Source organism: Saccopteryx bilineata, chromosome 5 (assembly GCF_036850765.1).
Source record: "Saccopteryx bilineata isolate mSacBil1 chromosome 5, mSacBil1_pri_phased_curated, whole genome shotgun sequence".
NCBI classification, from domain to species: Eukaryota; Metazoa; Chordata; class Mammalia; order Chiroptera; family Emballonuridae; genus Saccopteryx; species Saccopteryx bilineata.
The window spans coordinates 62,375,854-62,394,932 of NC_089494.1; the positions used below are offsets into that span (position 1 = coordinate 62,375,854).

At 41.9% G+C, this 19,079-nt stretch overlaps 1 protein-coding gene across 1 annotated transcript in view; it reads left to right on the forward strand.

The window, feature by feature from the left end:
• The first annotated feature begins 896 nt into the window (after positions 1–896).
• The window catches only part of SP3 (Sp3 transcription factor), a 63,117-nt gene continuing 44,934 nt past the window's right edge, over positions 897–19,079 (forward strand). Inside the window, exons 1-4 of the mRNA XM_066279256.1 lie at positions 897–1,558; positions 2,176–2,327; positions 2,820–2,945; positions 12,076–13,435. Of these exons, the coding sequence (XP_066135353.1) occupies positions 1,552–1,558; positions 2,176–2,327; positions 2,820–2,945; positions 12,076–13,435 (1,645 nt within the window). The 5' untranslated portion in view covers positions 897–1,551. The remainder of the gene's footprint in view (positions 1,559–2,175; positions 2,328–2,819; positions 2,946–12,075; positions 13,436–19,079) is intronic.

The window sequence follows — 19,079 nt, forward strand, 5'->3', positions numbered from 1 at the left end:
ATTTTCTGATCCTATGAAAGTACAAGTGCTTTAGAACTACGATGCAAACTTAAAAAATGGATTATGAATTCTTTTTAGTTGGTGCACACAGATGTAGTTCAAGTGCTGGCCTTAACAAACTCCATTCTCTCCGCAGTTTTGTCACACAAAGTATAATAACCACAGTAACTAAAACACTGATTCTTGAGTCAGATTTCTATAAAAAGGCTATCGTGAACAGCATTTCCACCTCTTGAATTAAACCTTTCTTGGTAACTAGATCTAAAGGTAATAAGCAGGGATAGATGTCTCTTAATTTGCAACACACACACACTAGCATTTTCTTCCCCAGGATGACAGCAAGACATCAATGATGCCAAAGAGAAAAGGAGTAAGTGAAATATTTTAAAAGTATAACTAAAATGTTCCAAGAAATAAAATATTCGCTGAGATTCACTATTTTAAAAATGTTGGCAAGTGTTGATGGTCTTTTTCATATTTGACTTATCAAGACGATTAAGGAGGGAATATGATTATGTGACTGGACTTTTTATAAAAAGAATTCTGCACCTTTGAATATCTATACACGCCACGTATTAAATAAAATTAAAGTGCCTGTGTTGGTGCCAATGGCAAGAAGGAATGCTCTGCTCTATGCGGGGTGAGTATCTTTTTTGCTTTAAATGCTTGCCTGCAAGGGTACGCAGAAATGGGAGATGAATTGTAAACCTGGGGCTAAGGGGGATGGGACCGAGATGGCTGGGACTGTGAATCTATGACCTGACTGTGTGTGAGAGAAAATCCTCCTCCAGCCTCGGAGGGGGTGTCTCCCCCAATACCAGCTCCCTCCTCCCGGGCTCGCGGGGCGGGTCCGGTTTGCTCAGTAGCAGCAGCGGCCGCAGCAGCAGCCCCGGGGCTGAGCGGCGGCGGCCTCCTGGCAGTGCAGGAAAACGGCGGTTCCGAGAACGCGAGGCCCTGGGGAGATCCGGCCGAGGTTGCCACCGAGATGGAGGAAGCGTCGAATGGAGCTGAGCGACCGGGGACGGATTTCCTCCCCAAGTCAGCTCCCCTACAGCTTGGCGAGGCCTATTTCGAGCGCCTGCGAGGTGGAAGAGGCCTGCGCCTCGGCCCTAGCAGCGGCAGCCGGGGAGCGAGTCGGGCACAGCGGGGTAACAGGCGAACCGCAGCCGCTTTCGGAAAACCTACACAGCTAAGGCCGCTCATTGTCTCTCCCTTTCCACCCGGGGGGCAAACAGGAAGCGCGCCGTTAGGCCGAGCGACGGACGGGCATCCAGACCAATGAGCACTGCCGACAGAGAGCGTGGCGGCGAATGAACGCGGAGAAGAGGGGCGGGACTTCCGGGCGGGCTGTCACCCTCTTCCCCCCTTTTGGGCTGGAGGCTCCACCTTTTGTGTTTCCCGCACAGTCAATCAAAATAGGAAAAAAAAATCCCCGGACCGCTCCGGCCGTGTCCGCCGCCGCTTCCCGCATCCTCTCCCGCCGCCGCCGCCTTCGCTCCTCACCATGTGTAAGGCGGCGGGGAGCCCCGCCTGAGGTGCCCTAAACACACTATGACCGGTACGTAAAGCCGAGAGAGCCACCCTTGCTACTGCTGCCGCCGCCGCCGCCGACCACAGCCAGCCCCGGGCCGCTGCCGCCGGCTCCCGGCCCCGTGTGTGAGACGGAGTGTCTGTGAGAGGCAGAAAGCCGTACTCCCCTCCGCCTCCCTCCCCTCCCCGCCAGCCACCGTCCACCCTTCAAGCCCCAGCAACGCCGTGTCCCCGCCGGGCCCTGGGGTGGGCGGCCGGGTCCGCTGGGAGCGCATCCCCCTGTGTGCGGGCGGCGGGCGGGCGGGCGTGTGAGTGACTGACGGTGCGAGAGGAGCGAGCGCGAGTGAGAGCGAGCGGCGCGAAGGGAAAGGGGAGGAGAGGAGAGGAGAGGGGGCAGGGGCAGCGCGGGGAGGAGGAGGAGGGAAAGAGGAGGAGGAGGAGGGTTACAGACAGCGGCGGGCGGGGGCAGCAGCAGGAGGGGAGGAGGGAGCCGCCGCCGCTGCCGCCGCCGCCGGGGGGCGGGTGGGGGAGGGGAAGGGGATCCGGCCCGGGCTTTCGGAATAATTTCGACTCGGCCCGCGGGCCCCCTCCCGCTCCTCCACCCGCCTTTATCCCCACCCCCGCCCCCCCGCGCTGTGCCTGCAGCTCCCGAAAAGCCCGTGAAACAAGAGGAAATGGCTGCCTTGGACGTGGACAGCGGCGGCGGCAGCGGCGGCGGCCACGGCGAGTATCTGCAGCAGCAGCAGCAGCAGCAGCAGCAACAACAACACGGAAACGGCGCGGCGGCGGCGGCCCAGGTGAGGAGCGGCGGAGCCCCGGCCGGCTCCCCCCTCGCGCCGCTTTCTCCTCCCCTCGCTCTCCCCTCCCTCCGCGCCTCTCTCCTCCCCTCCCCCGCCCCGGGAGCTGCCCGCCCGAGGCGCCAACGCTCCGACCCCGCCCGCTCTCCCCTCCTGCCGCCTTTGTGTGTGTGCGTGTGTGTGCGCGTGTGTGTGCGCGCGTGTGTGTGTGCGCGTGTGTGTGCGCGCGCGGCCTCCCGGAGGTGGGTTCCGGGCGGAAGGTGGAGGCCCGGCGCGCTGCCCGCCGGCCGCCTCGCCGCGGACGGTGCAGCGGGGGTACGTGCGAGCGGGAGGACGCGAGGCCGAGCCGCGGCGGAGGCGGAGGCGGAGGCGGAGGAGAGCGGGAGCGCGGGCTGGCGCTCGCCCCGGCTCGCACTTCCTGTGTGCCCGGCGGCCGGCCCTAACCGCCACCCCTCCCCTGTCTCCCTCTCTGAACCCGCCCATCGGGGGTAGGACACTCAGCCGTCACCGCTCGCTCTGCTGGCCGCTACCTGCAGCAAGATTGGGCCGCCATCGCCGGGCGACGACGAGGAGGAGGCGGCCGCCGCAGCCGGGGCCCCCGCCGCCGTTGCCGGAGCGGTAAGTTTCGCGCGCGCGCGGCCCGCCCCCGCCGAGGCCCGGCGCCCGCCATCCTGGGCCTGCGCTGCTCCCGCCGCTCCCGGGGCCTCCCGGGCGCCCGCGCCTTCCCGGGGACGGACGGGTCGCGCGGCCGGGGCGTCCTTTCCTGCGCTTTCCGCACGTTTGAGTCAGAAGCCAGCCCGGGGTTCCTAAATTGTCACTTCGGAACGTGGATCCAAATTCACTACAAAATGAAGTCTGAGAGGGCGGGGGTGGAGGACTCCAAAATGGATGTTTGAGCAATTCATATCAGTGCTGAAAACTCCTTCGCTGAACACTACAGATTTTCAAGCACAGCCTATCGGCCATAGATAGTATCAACTACAGAGGCAGCAGTGTGTTTGACTTCTAGTATTTTTGAACCTGGAGTTTTTTTCTGTTGGAAGTTACTAGATCTTACAGATTTAAACCGTAAACCGTACCTCCCCCCCAACCCCCCCCCCCAGTATTGAAGGTTTACTCTGAAGTATTTTGCGTGCAAGAGTGGACACTTTTTGAATGCTTTTTCAGTGGCCGTTCTAAATTGTTGAATTGTAGTTTTTGCAGACTGTGCAGTAATTTTTCATGAGTGGAATAAATGAAATTTAATTAGGGACTGTTGAAATCGATTGATTTATTTAGATAATATTTGGGATTTTGAAATTGAACATTAATACCAGCGTAAGAAACAAAATACATGTAAGAAATTGTACTTACATGCATGCTAATTCACACTGCACTTAAAACAGCTGAGTTTGGTTGACAAAGCCGTTTTTCCATTTTATTATGATTGCTAGTCTGATGGGAGGTAGTGGAATCCTTGTTGAGTGTTTTTAGTGTGTTTGAGGCAGGGGGAGGAGCTGACTAGTATATGAGGGCTTGATTCAAAAGATCTAGAAAACAGTTTTTAGGATTGTTACTTGTGAATTTTGTATTTGAATCATTGCTGTGTGAGTGTAACAGGTAGTGTGTTACTTATTAAAATAATTGAAACGTTTCTCAATCTTTTTGAGGTAGATTGTAGGAATGGATTTGTGTTTAGTGGTTTTTTGAATAGTAACTGTAGACAAAAAAAGTTTGATATTTGATACAGTCTGCAGGAAATTTTTAGGATTTCTAAGTCATTAAAAGTGAAGCTCAAGTTAAGCTATATTGTCAAATATATTTTGTAATTGCAATGCTTTGAGTTACACTGTAAAGGAATGTGGATGGTTTTAGTGCCTTGAAAGTATGAGTTTAGGTTCTGTGCTTTTGTAAGCACATTAAAATGTAAAAGTACAAAATTATGTTTGTGTGAGTCATTGTTACTTTTAAACAACTTATGGGTTGTTAAACCATTTTTATGAACTCTATGCCTCCAGCCCTATAGTGCCAAGATAAATTGAAACCAGTGCATAAGTAAAATTGCAAATCACATTGCTTCTACAGTACTTACCTACATATTTTCAGTTAGAACAAGAAACTTCTTGTAACTGCAGTTTACCAAGTTTAGGTTATCAGCTCACTGATGGGGGAAGGGAGAAGTGAAGGAGGAAGTTATGAGCATAAAGTATATATTATATACATGTATATGTGAATCTCAGCCCAGGGAATGAATAGTATCTCCAACTGTGGCCACTATCACTGGTAGAAAAGTTGTTTCCATGCCTCTTCAGCTCCTCCTCTACCAACTCGATTGATACACATTTCCCTCCAGATAAACATGAACTGAATATGTTTGTCTTAGCAAATGGGGAAATTATTTTTCCTGTTCAAATTGAGACATGTACATCTCAGAAGATGAGAGAGAATCCAAGTGATTTCATGGGCATGTTTTTTCCACTTAAAAACATACTTAAGACAATCTTTATGCAAAATATTGGGAATCATGAATGGTCTATAGAGAACTTTTTTGTAGCTGTGTTTGAAAACATTTTTATTTAGGAAGAATTTTACTTTTTAAAATATTTTATTGATTGACTTGAGAGAGAGAGAGAGAGAGAAACATCAGTTTGTTGTTTCACTTCGTTATGCATTCACTGGTTGATTCTTGTATGTGCCCTGACCTGGGATCAGACCTGCAGCCTTGGCCTATTGGGATCATCTCTAACCACCTGAACTCTCCGGCCAGGACTGTTTTGGAAGAATTTTTAATTTACAGAAATGTTACAAAGATAGTACTGAGGGTTACCTTATACCCTTCATCCAGCTTCCCTTAATGTTAATATAACAATGGTGCAGTTGTCAAAATTAGGAAATTAATGATACAGTATTAACTTCATACTTTATTCTGATTTTTTCCCCACTAATGCCCATTTTCTGTTTCAGGATTCAGTTTGGGATACCACATTTTGTATATATGTTTATGTTATGTTTAAAATGAAGTGAACTGTATACATACGTTTCAGTTTTATGCCAGTTTAGTTTGGTATTTTAAGATTAAAAGGTGATTGAAAAGCCAGTCCACCTGCACAGAAGATTTGCTTTAAATATTTTGAATGTAGAATTTATTATAACATGGTATGGGTTCATTTTGCATCCTGGCCAAGAATGGATAACTACCCTCAGTACAAAAGCAGTCTCACCTGTATAACTACAACATGGACTCCCAAGGCTGGTTTGTTGGCAAGGCTCCTTTCTACTTTGTTATTGAAAGTGGTGTAGTTAAGCCTGACCTGTGGTGGTATAGTGGATGAAGCATTGGCCAACCTGAAATGTTGAGGTTGCTGGTTCAAAGCTCGGGGCTTGCTTGGTCAAGGTACATATAAAATGCAGTTATGAGTTCATGCTTCCCACTCCCCTCCACTCCATGCCTTTCTCTCTCTCTCTCCTCTCTAAAAATCAATAAATAAAATAGGGCCACTTGAAAATAAAAGTTGTGTAATTTTTGTAATTAAGAAATGGAATAAAGTAGACCGGGCAGTGTTAACTTGTTCAATTAATAATTTCATTTGTACTGTAGTGTAATAAACTGCACAAGGAAATATTATGAAGTTTTTGCCTGATCTTCAGTTTAGGTCATAAATTTGGTGTTCATTAATTTAGTATATAAATGCTGGTGAGCTAAAAAATGAAACTAGCTTATTTTTAAAAAGTTATTTTTACCATTACTTAAAATAAGACCTACTTTGTCATTGTAATGAATTCATTGGGTAAATGTTTTTATTTGGTGTCTGTTTGAGTTCTTTGGTGTTCCCTGGAAGAATTTAAGAAGCTTGAGTATGTACTTAAGAATGGTTTTTGGTTTGTTTCCACCTCAGTTTTGCGCTTGTTCTTGTTTCTTGTTACACTCTTGTCGTTGCCTGTTTTTGGCTTTCATAAAGCCATTTATTTGTGTGTACTGAGAAGTTAATGCTATACAGTAAGTGGTATGAATTTTTTCTTCTTCCCTTCTATCTACAAGTATTATATTATCTGGGAACATAAGGAACCTCTTACTCTTTTCTCTCACCCCCCCCCCCCCCATTTTTGTGCCTAGTTGTACTGGAAAATGCACTTGCAATGTATTGTTACAGCAATGTTCCAAGACTACCCTTGGTTATGTTTTCACTGTGTGATTATGTCTAAACAGAGGGAGCCTTACAGTAGCTTTGGTTACAATTTTAACAATAATGCCAACTTCCATGTTAGATAGTATTTTGTTTGTTAATTGTTCGGTGAGAATATTAGAATTACTAGAGAAATACTGGTGGATTTTTCGTTTAGTATGAAGCTTACATAAAGGGTTGTCTTGAATCTAAACCAAATACTAGTTTTTGCCTGGGTTATGTGATTTTATTTCTCTTCCTTTGTGTAGTGTTTCCAAATAGCCTAACAGCAAACGTTTTTACAACTTTTTTTTGGTCTCAGATGATTTTCTAATTTATCCCTTTCCTTTTTGGTATTTAGTGTACTGTATCTCTTTTATTGATATGCTGCTGATGAAATTTCTCATAAATGAATGGTCTTAGTAGGCTTTGTAATTCGAAATATTGGGGCTTATTCATTGTGTAATTATGGAAGCAAAACGGGTTAAAATTGATGTAGAATTTTTCATAGAAGACAATATCTCAAGATCAGTTTTATTGATCCATTCTTTCTATAATTTTCTTTGCAGATATTTTAAAGTAAGATACCTTTCACTATTCATTCAACAAGTACTCATCTTTGTGCCAGGAATTAGCTAGGCATTCAATGGAGGTTTTTCAAATCAGTCCTTGAAAGCTTAGTAATCATGATGATAACCTTAGGGTTGTATAGTGCTTTCTAGTTTATAAAGCTTAACTGTTTTGGTTTTTATAACCTCACAAGATAATATTTTCTTCATTTTTAACATAAGGAAATTGAGTCCTGCTCTAAATCATAACAGTTCTACAGAGTTCTAGTTTGGACGAGAACTCAGTTCTTATCTCTAGTGTAATATATTACCCTTCCCCAACCATAGTCTTTTTTAACTTAAATCATGAATGTCTGTAGTAGTTTTCTGATTGTTTTCCCCATTCCATAAAAAAGACTTAATACGGTACCTAATAGTTAAAACTGTAAATTACTTTATTAAAGAAAAGTTGTTATTTTGTTTGTTTTGGTGCTTCCACCCTCTCCCTTAAATGATCTCTTGCTGTTTCTAGCTCCTCTTCCCCAGGCTTGTGCTTCATTAAAAATGTTTTTTGCCTTAGGTTTATTTTAAAAAATTCAAATACAGCATTTTATCTTTGACTAGAAAACTGTTAACTGATAGTTGAATATCTGCTCTTTTTTGTAAAGAGAGCATTTTAGATTTCATAAATTAACCCTTTTAAGATGAAAAAGTGTCTAAATGTCTGAGACACTATATTCTTTGATATAAGTTGAATAATTATAAATTAAATACTGTTCAGAAAAAATTGAACAGCTGATATTTAAATGTGATGTATGACCTTTAAGATAAGGATTGGACTTCAGACTTAATACTTTACTGGAAATTTCCATATAAAGTATAGATTTAAGTATTTTTAGTTTATTTAAAATGCCAAGAGACTGAAATGAAACATGAATTGTTATTGAATTGTTACTTTAACATAGGGAAAGATGACTTAAGCTTGTAATTTCTATACCAGATAGAAGTTGAAGAATGATGTGTGACTTAAATGTCTCGTGCTTTATTTTAATAACTTAAGTTTGATAACTTTAAAATATCATTATCTTGGTTCAGGCTTAGATGTTTGTACTGGATCCCACAGTTTCTTTACTTTTATTCTCTTCTGCCTTTCGTTTTTTCTTCTTCTGCCTTTCTTTCAGTCTCCTTTACTGGGCTTTAGTTTATCTTTAAAAAACAGATCTGATTGTACCATTCACTTGCTTAAACTTTTTAAAGTTTTCATTTACTATCTGCAGGATAAAGTCCAAACTCCATAGCAGGATCTACAAAGCCATTTATTACAGGCCCTGATAAAAATGTCTAGTTCTGTTTTCCATTACTTTTCTCTGAATCTGAGCCTTTTCTGGATCCTCTCTTGAACACCAACCTACATATTTCTTTTTGTTGTTTGTGACTTTATTGTTTTTATACCTTTGTTAATGCCTTTATTTTCTAATTGCCTATAGTTCATTATTAAATTTTATTCTAAGATTACTTTATTTTCTTATAAGATTACTTTAAATATCTCTTATGCAAAATCTTTTTTTTCTTCGATATCCTGTTTCCCCAAATAGCTTTTTGATCATATGGCTACTTTATACCATATATAATAGCATGTATGTACATGTCTGCTTGGATTGACTGTAAATCATTTGATGAGAAAGATTGTGTATCTCATGGGATTACATATACACTTATTTCATTTTGACAGATATGCACTAATAAGATTCTTGGGTCAATTCTCTGGTTTATCCATTGAAATACATATATACTTTTAACTATTCATCTACATAAAAATTAGGTAATTTCTTTAGTAAACTTTAAAGATCTTCTACAGTATTTGTATTAAAATGTGGAATGATGTATGTTGAGAAGACAGTATTTGTCTTAACTTTTTTATGGTCACAGACCCTCTGAGAATATGATGAAACTTCCCCCACCCCATACCCCCAATTGCACTCTGTCAAAAAGTTGTTAGGCAATTTTAGGAGATTCAAAGATTCTTTGAAACTCCGGCATGGATGCCCAGTTGAGAATGCTGAGCTAGATATACAGTGTGTCCGTAAAGTCATGGTGCACTTTTTATTATTTTATTTTTTATGGTGCACTTTTGACTGGTCACAGGAAAGCAACAAAAGACGATAGAAATGTGAAATCTGCACCAAATAAAAGGAAAACTCTCCCAGTTTCATACCTATTCAGTGCAGTTTGATGTGGGCTCACGCACAGATTTTTTAGGGCTTCTTAAGTAGCTATCCCATATAGCCTCTACAGACTCGTCACTGACTGATGGCCTACCAGAACGGGGTTTCTCCACCAAACTACCGGTCTCCTTCAACTGCTTATCCCACAAATAATGATATTCCTATGTGGTGGTGCTTCGTTATAAACGCGCCGATATTCACGTTGCACTTTGGTCACGGAATCGAATTTAGTGAGCCACAGAACACACAGCTTTCCTCTGTACTGTCCACATCTCGACTGGCATGGCTGTGGGCTGCTCCGCTGTATACACGGTGTTACGTCATTATCTGCACATGCGCACATGCTGCCACATCATCCTACAGGAACCGGGAGGGTTTTCCTTTTATTTGGTGCAGATTTCACATTTCTGTCATCTTTTTTTTTTTTTTTTTTTTTTCCATTTTCCTGAAGCTGGAAACAGGGAGAGACAGTCAGACAGACTCCCGCATGCGCCCGACCGGGATCCACCCGGCATGCCCACCAGGGGCGACGCTCTGCCCATCCTGGGCGTCAACATGTTGCGACCAGAGCCGTTCTAGCGCCTGAGGCAGAGGCCACAGAGCCATGCCCAGCGCCCGGGCCATCTTTGCTCCAATGGAGCCTTGGCTGCGGGAGGGGAAGAGAGAGACAGAGAGGAAAGCGCGGCGGAGGGGTGGAGAAGCAAATGGGCGCTTCTCCTGTGTGCCCTGGCCGGGAATCGAACCCGGGTCCTCCACACGCTAGGCCGACGCTCTACCGCTGAGCCAACCGGCCAGGGCACATTTCTGTCATCTTTTGTTGCTTTCCTGTGACCGGTCAAAAGTGCACCATGACTTTACGGACACACTGTACTTATGTTCTCATTGTCTACTGATAGATGGCATTTTAGGAAATTACATGAAGATCTAGAAGGAAATAGGATAGCAATGGTTTTATTTTAATGGTGAGTGATTAGTATAGGGTCTCATTCCCCATGCCTTTACCACTGGTCTTAGTGGGAGACAGTATGGTATAGTATTTAAGGTTCTGGGTTCTGGAGTTAGACTTGACCTAATTTATATCTTGTTTTGGCATTTGATAGCTATGTGATTTTGTCCCTTGATTTTCTCATCTGTGAAATGGAAATAATGGTAACATTTACTTCATAGGATTGTTGTAAGGCGTAAATGATAAAATCTTATAAACTTGCCCTGGCCTGTTGGCTCAGTGGTAGAGCTTCTGCCTGGCATGCGGGGGACCCGGGTTCGATTCCCGGCCAGGGCACATAGGAGAAGCGCCCATTTGCTTCTCCACCCACCCCCCTTCCTCTCTGTCTCTCTCCTCCCCTCCTGCAGCCAGGGCTCCATTGGAACGAGGATGGCCCGGGCGCTGGGGATGGCTCCTTGGCCTCTGCCCCAGGCGCTGGAGTGGCTCTGGTCGCGGCAGAGCGATGCCCCGGAGGGGCAGAGCATCGCCCCTGGTGGGCATGCCGGGTGGATCCCTTTCGGGCGCATGCGGGAGTCTGTCTGACTATCTCTCCCCGTTTCCAGCTTCAGAAAAATACAAAAAAAAAAAATATATAAACCATGATTATAGTACTTGGCATATAAAAGGACTCAAATAATAAACATTGCTGTTATGCTCTAAAAAAAATCCGTCCTTTGACATTGACATGTAGGATTTTAATTGCTTTTTGCTTTCATACATATATTTCCAGTTTTACTTAATCTGAATTATGGGGATGATAACCTGAGATTCCAACAGATCACAGAATACAAAATGTATATGCCTAGTACTTTACTGCAAATTTAAATAGAATAGCAGGTAAAGCCAGTCTATAGTTTCCAGCCCTTAGATTCTAGAAAAACTTTTCAGATGGGGTGAGTTTGCCATGTGGTCACAAGGCAATAATCTCCACATTAATTTTTTTAAAGTAATTCATGGGAAAAGTAAAGAATTGGCTGATGGAATACCCTAGCCATAAGTTTGCACAGGAGTACATTAATGCATGCCATCAAAGGAGTTGCTTTAATTGTTTGATTTAAGGTTTATATCAGTAATATGCAAATCTCAACTTTTCTAATTCAAATAATTTGATAACACTTCATTAATAATGCTTTTTCCCATATGTAATGCACCCAATTTAGTAATATATTTTTAGTGCATTGTATTTTTTTTACCTCTTTTCAGTATTTGAGGTATGGCTGGTTTGATCTGTTCATAATTTTTTCTAGCCACTTATTTACATATACTTATTTATTTATAGAGAGGAAGGGGGATGAAAGGGAGAGAGAGAAAGAAAAATACCACATTGTTCCACTTATTTATTCATTTATTAGTTGATTTTTTTTTTTTTAAGTGAGAGGAGGGGAGATAGACAGACTCCCACATGCACCCCGACTGGGATCTATCTGGCATTGGTTGATTCTTGTATGTGCCCTGACTGCAAATTCAACCTGCAAGCTTGACATGCTGGGATGATGCTCTAACCAACTAAGCTACCTGGACAGGGCTATTGATTATTTTTAACTGGATAGCATTAGATATTATAGATAAGGGATTAAACAACTAGTTTGTGGCCATAAAACAAGGATTATTATTGAAGTCTTTATCTTGTTCAAATAGCATAGCTTATCTTAGCAATAACTACCAAAATTGGAAATCATAATTATTGTAGTTTATATAGTATTGCTTCTATATTTGAATTCCATTCTGTTATTAAGATAACTTTTATTTTCAGGTAGTAGAATTTATATCAGTTTCTAGAGTTTTGAGGACTGGTTTAAATATACCACAAATATATATCACAAAACGTTTTTTGTTTTCTTCATCCAGACAGGTGATTTGGCTGCTGCACAGTTAGGAGGAGCACCAAACCGATGGGAGGTTTTGTCAGCCACACCTACAACTATAAAAGATGAAGCTGGTAATCTAGTACAGATTCCAAGTGCTGCTACTTCAAGTGGGCAGTATGTTCTTCCCCTTCAGAATTTGCAGAATCAACAAATATTTTCAGTTGCACCAGGCTCAGAATCATCGAATGGTACAGTGTCCAATGTTCAATATCAAGTAATACCACAGATTCAGTCAACAGATGGTCAGCAGGTTCAGATTGGTTTCACAGGCACTTCAGATAATGGAGGTATAAATCAAGAAAGTGGTCAAATACAGATCATTCCTGGCTCTAATCAAACCTTGCTTGCCTCTGGAACACCTCCTGCTAATATCCAGAATCTCATACCACAGACTGGCCAAGTCCAGGTTCAGGGAGTTGCAATTGGTGGTTCATCTTTTCCTGGCCAAACCCAAGTAGTTGCTAATGTGCCTCTTGGTCTGCCAGGAAATATTACCTTTGTACCCATCAATAGTGTCGATTTAGACTCTTTGGGACTCTCGGGCAGTTCTCAGACAATGACTGCAGGCATTAATGCCGATGGACATTTGATAAACACAGGACAAGCTATGGATAGTTCAGACAATTCAGAAAGGACTGGTGAGCGGGTTTCTCCTGATATTAATGAAACTAACACTGATACAGATTTATTTGTGCCAACGTCGTCTTCATCACAGTTGCCTGTTACTATAGATAGTACAGGTATATTGCAACAAAACACAAATAGCTTGACTACTTCTAGTGGGCAAGTCCATTCTTCAGATCTTCAGGGAAATTATATCCAGTCGCCTGTTTCTGAAGAGACACAGGCTCAGAATATTCAGGTTTCTACAGCACAGCCTGTTGTACAACACCTACAACTTCAAGAGTCTCAGCAGCCAACCAGTCAAGCCCAAATTGTGCAAGGTATTACACCACAGACAATCCATGGTGTGCAAGCCGGTGGTCAAAATATATCACAACAGGCTTTGCAAAATCTTCAATTGCAGCTGAATCCTGGAACCTTTTTAATTCAGGCACAGACAGTGACCCCTTCCGGACAGATAACTTGGCAAACATTTCAAGTGCAAGGGGTCCAGAACTTGCAGAATTTGCAAATACAGAACACTGCTGCCCAACAAATAACTTTGACACCTGTTCAGACACTCACGCTTGGTCAAGTTGCAGCAGGTGGAGCCTTGACTTCAACTCCAGTTAGTCTAAGCACTGGTCAGTTGCCAAATCTACAGACAGTTACAGTAAACTCTATAGATTCTACTGGTATACAGCTACACCCAGGAGAGAATGCTGACAGTCCTGCAGGTAAGTCTTAAGTCATCTTATACCATAGATAGGTTCAGTGATTTGTTAACATGTAGGGAAATTTTTTGCTTCAGGTGTTTATCAGTATCTACTTATCTTAAATGTGATGATACATTGCCCTAAGTTTGTATGAAAAGTAGACATCAGAGTGTCTTATAAATTGTTCTCCATTGAAAGTTTTCAGTTTTTGAAGTCAAGGATTCATTTCTGTATTATGCCAGTATATTTGTAAGTTTTCCCTTACTCAATTCTGGATTTGTTTTCACATCTGGTTGGTATTGTCCAACATTATAACATTTTTATTTGGTACACAGAGTGTCTTGGTCGTCCTTGATGTGATATAAGTTAAGTGTCTTCTGTACTATATTTGTTTGGGGAATCTGGTTGGCATATTAAAATGTGGTACTAGAAGTAAAGACTATGCTCTCTCAGCCGGTAGCTAACTGTGATTTTGGCCAAGTTAACTTTTTTTCTTGCAAAGTCGATTTCCTCAACATGTAGAATTGGGTTGTTGGACTAAGTAACTATATTTATGGTAACTTTCAGACTTTGATTCTATGATAGTTTATTCTTATAAGTATATTATGGGCATTGTACTTACCTGTGCTAGACATGTTATTGATAGTATGGGTAGAAATTTCAGAAGGCTACTCTTTGCAAGAATTAAATAGTATAGTTTTAAAAGAAATAGTATTGTCATTACCTCAATAATGCTATTTATTTGAATGACATTTTATTGACTGTTTTGTTGTGTACTAACTCCTTACTGTCACTCTTTTACTTTTTATCTTTTTAAAGATTTTATTTATTGATTTTATATGGGGGGGGCAGCAAGAATTAACCAGCTCATAGTTGCTTCACTTTAGTTGTTCATTGGTTGCTTGTCTATGTGCCTTGACCAGGCAAGCCCCAGGGTTTATAACCAGTGACCTTAGCATTCTAGGTTGTCACTTTATCTACTACACCACCACAGGCCAGGCACTCTTCTACTTTTATTTTGGTTTTGTGGAGATTTTTACCTTCCAATAAGTCAGTGATTCTAAGCTCTTAAATTGGGACACTTGAGTTTGTTTTTTGTATTTTTCTGAAGTTGGAAATGGGGAGGCAGTCAGACAGACTCCCGCATGTGCCAGACCGGGATCCACCCGGCATGCCCACCAGGGGGTGATGCTCTGCCCATCTGGGGCGTTGCTCTGTTGCAACCCGAGCTATTCTAGCGCCTGAGGCAGAGGCCACAGAGCCATCCTCAGTGCCAGGGCCAACTTTGCTTCGATGGAGCCTTGGCTGTGGGAGGGGAAGAGAGAGACAGAGAGTAAGGAGAGGGGGAGGGGTGGAGAAACAGATGGACGCTTCTCCTGTGTGCCCTGGCCAGGAATCAAACCCGGGATTGCTGCACGCCAGGCCGACGCTCTACCACTGAGCCAACCAGCCAGGGCTTGAGTTTGTTTTTGAAATAATTTCCATCACAATAAAGGCTTTTTCCTTTTGAGAAATTTGTGGTATATGCTTAGAAAATTGGAATTGTCTTAAAGCCTCAGGTCTGTCCTTGGAAAACCCTTAATTGCATTCGAGTCTTCTGAAACTGTGGTTCAGAGCAACAGTTCTCAAAGTTTGATCTGGGGAATCTTTGAGACTCTCTTAGAGGTCCTTAATGTCAGACTACTTTTCATAACATTAAAAGTAATACTGAAGTTATTTGCCTTTTTCTTTGTGTTGACATTTTCACCAATGGTGACTAAAACCTCTTGGTTTTTAGCACAACTCAAAGCAGTGGCACAAAATAATACTAGTTGTATTCTTTATGACATTGCACTTGCTGTTAAAGAAAAATGCACTTTGCTGAAAAACGACCTTGTTAAACCAGTCAAAATAGTTACTTTTACTAAATCTTCAACACTTGAGTGCTGCATTTTTTTTTTCCTAAGTGAGAATGGGGGAGATGAGAGACACCCACATGTGCCTTGACACTGGGATGTACCCAGCAACCCCCATCTGGGGCTGATGCTTGAATTAACCTAGCTATCCTCAGTGCCCACTGATGCTTGAATAAATCGAGCCATTGGCTGTGGGAGGGGAAGGGGGAAGGGAATGAAGCAGATGGTCCTTTCTCATGTGTGCCCTGACTAGGGATTGAGCCTGGGACGACTGCACGCCTGGCTGATACTCTATCCACTGAACCAACCTGCCAGGGCCTAGTGCTGCATGTTTTTAAAAAAATAATAACTTTATTTGAAATTAACTCACATACCATAAAATTCACTCTTTAAAATATACAATTCAGTGAATTGTAATACAGTCACAGAATGGTGAACCATCACCACTATCTAATTTTAGAGCATTTTCACTCCATCCCAAAACCCCATTAGCAGTCACTCTTCATGCCTCCTCCAAACCTCCACGTCTTAGCCCTTGACAAACACTGATCTCTTTCTGGATTTGCCTTTTATATCAATGGGATTTTATTTCATATTAATGAATTAATAATAAATGGCTTTTTGTGTCTAACTACCTTCATTTGCCACAGTATTTTTAAGATACTTTTTGTGGTTGAATAATATTCCATCGTATGAGTATACCATGTTTTATTCACTTACCTGTTGATGGATAAAGTTTCCACATTTTTAGCTATTATGAATAATGCTGCTATGAACATAACATGTACATTTTTTTGCGTGGACGTGTTTTCATTTCTTTTGGGTATATACTTAGCTGTGGATTTGCTAGATTGTATGGTAACTTAACGGTTTACATTTTGAAGAACTTCCAAAATGGTGTTCCATAGTGACTGTACTTTGTACATTCTCACCAGCAATGTATGAGGGTTCCAATTTCTCTACCTCTTAGCAACATTTATCATTGTCCTTTTTTATTGTAGCTATTCTAATAAATAGGAAGTGGTATCTTGTTTTTTTGATTTGCAGTTTCTGCTGCTTGTCTTTGTAAATTTTTTGGGCAAGGTATGCTTTAATAAAGCACTTTTAAGATGATTGTATTAAAAAACCTTTTTTTCGATTGTGTAGTTGGGTGAGTTGTAAGCTGAACTAGATACTGTTTTCATGAAACGCTTCTTACTTGAAAGATTAACTGACAGGCTAGCATTATTGGGAGACTCATGTATTTATGTGACAGATGTTTTCTTTTAAAAAATGAATTCAGTAAGCATTACTTAAAGGAAAAAACAATAGTATTTGTTATCAATGTTAAAATTTGAGTTTTATAGTGAAAATGAGAATTTTAGGAAAATCAAATCTATGAACTGCATAATTTGTTAATAAATTTCTGATGAGATGGATAGTGATATTAATAAATAGGATTTTTTTTTTTTGGAATACTGTTTTAAAATAAAGTGTATGGAGATCTGTATGTGGTTACTCAGTGAACCAGTAGTTCTCAACTGAAAACCATGAATCCATTTAAAATTAGAGGTAGACTAGTAACAAACATGGAAAGTTTACCAATATGGTTTCAGATTCTACATTGTTACAAATCTTTAAGAAACTGTTACTTGTCAAGTTTGGTATTGTATCAAATACCCACAATTGGCTGAAAGGCTATCAAATTACTTCTTCCTTTTCTAGTCATATATCTTTGTGAAGCTAGATATTCTTGAGACCAAAGGTCACTGCCTTGAAGCCCAAAGTTGCTGGCTTGAGCAAGGGGTTGGTTACTCTACTGTAGCCCCCTGGTCAAGGAACATGAGAAAGCAATCAGTGAACTAAGGTGCTGCAACGAAGAATTAAGGCTTCTCATCTCTCCCCCTTCCTGTTTCTCTCTCTCTCTCTCTCTCTCTCTCTCTCTCACACACACACACACACACAGAGAAACTATCTTCTACATCTTCAGAAGTCTGTCATTCTACCAGCAGTTCTTCATATGCTTCAGCCCAAACCATATATTGCAACAGATTGAATGTAGAAGCAAATATGAGACTCCGTTTGTTGTCTATAAATGTAAAAAAACATGGCTTCTCTTATCAGTTACATGTATATTTTTGGAAAATAGTTTTTTATAAAATGTTAATTTGTGTTAACATGTAATAGATTTATTTTTAAATGAGTTAAAATGGAAATTCATAATTTCTTATATAGTATATATCAAAATATGTAACCTACATGAGCAAGAGTTTAGACAAAATACGAATTTTGATATCTTACCGATGTCTTTTCTAGTTGAAAAAACTTTCCCAAAATTTCAGTCAAGATTTAGTCTCAAATTTTAGTCCTCCACCAAATTTTGTTTTATCTAAATACAGAGTTATCCTTTAAGACTGGGCATATTTAAAATGTAGTTTTGTGTTTGAGGTAGGAAGAGAGGTTTTATAGAAATCAATACTTTTTTAAAGCAAAAAATCTAATGTTTAGAATTTCCATTATTCATGAAAAACTGCTTAGCTGTGGACTAATTGATAGCTGTGCTTTTTATAAAATTAGTAGTGAGAGAATGGGAAGCACTACAAAACACTGGGTTTTTGAAGCTTTATACTTAAACAATTGAAGGGCCAGAGGGACAGAGCTCTGATGTACTACTGTGGTGTCAGATACTATTTAAGTATTTTTACGTAATCCTTTCTTGCAATAATCCTGTTACTAATCTGGCATTTGGGTAGGGAAGGAAACTGTCCCAAGGCTTCATAACTAGCATTTTTTTCTCACTTGACTACAGTGACTTGGTCTATTTAATTTACATCAATAGTATAAATTCCCCTCCCCCTTTTTAATTTTTGCTTCAGTTTTTTAATTTGGGGAGGAAAGATACCAACCATATGTATTTGTTTTATGGTAAGTGGAAGAAATGTCTTCAGAAACTTTTTTTTGAGAGAGGAACAGATAGGGACAGACAGACAGGAAGGGAGAGAGATGAGAAGCATCGTCTTCCTGTGGCACCTTAGTTGTTCATTGATTGCTTTCTTATAAAATTTTTTTGTGTGTATTTTTTTGAAGTGAGAAGCAGAAAGGCACAGAGACAGACTCCTGCATGCGCCCAGTTGGGATGCACCCAGCATGCTCTCTGCCCATCTGGGGTGTTGTTCCATTGCAACAGGAACCATTCTAGTACCTGAGGCAGAGGCCATAGAGCCATCCTCAGTGCCCTAGCCTGCTTTGCTCCAATGGAGCCTTGGCTGCAGGAGGGGAAGAGAGAGACAGAGAGGAAGGAGAGGGAGAGGGGAGGAGAAGCAGATGGGCGCTTCTCCTGTGTGCCCTGGCCAGGAATTGAACTTGGAACTTCCACACGCCGAGCTAATGCTCTATCTACTACTGAGCCAACCGGCCAGGGCCTGATTGCTGTCTCATATGTGCCTTGACCAGGGGGCTACAGCAGACTGAGTGAGCCCTTGTTCAAGCCAGTGACCTTGGGCTCAAGCTGGTGAGTCTGTGCTCAAGCCGGCGACCTCAGGGTTTTGAGTCTGAGTCCTTTGCATCCTAGTTCGATGCTCTATCCACTGTGCCACCGTACCACTGCCTGGTCAGGCTTGAGACATTTCTAACAAAATAAGAATAATTTTTATTGGTTTTACCTAAGGAATCATATGTCAGAACTGGCTGATCATAGAAATGTTCAAGTATTACTAAAAGGCCAAACCTATTTCATGAAAAGCAGAGTGTATGGTGGAAAATGCAGTCTCTTTAGAGCAGTGTTTCCCAAC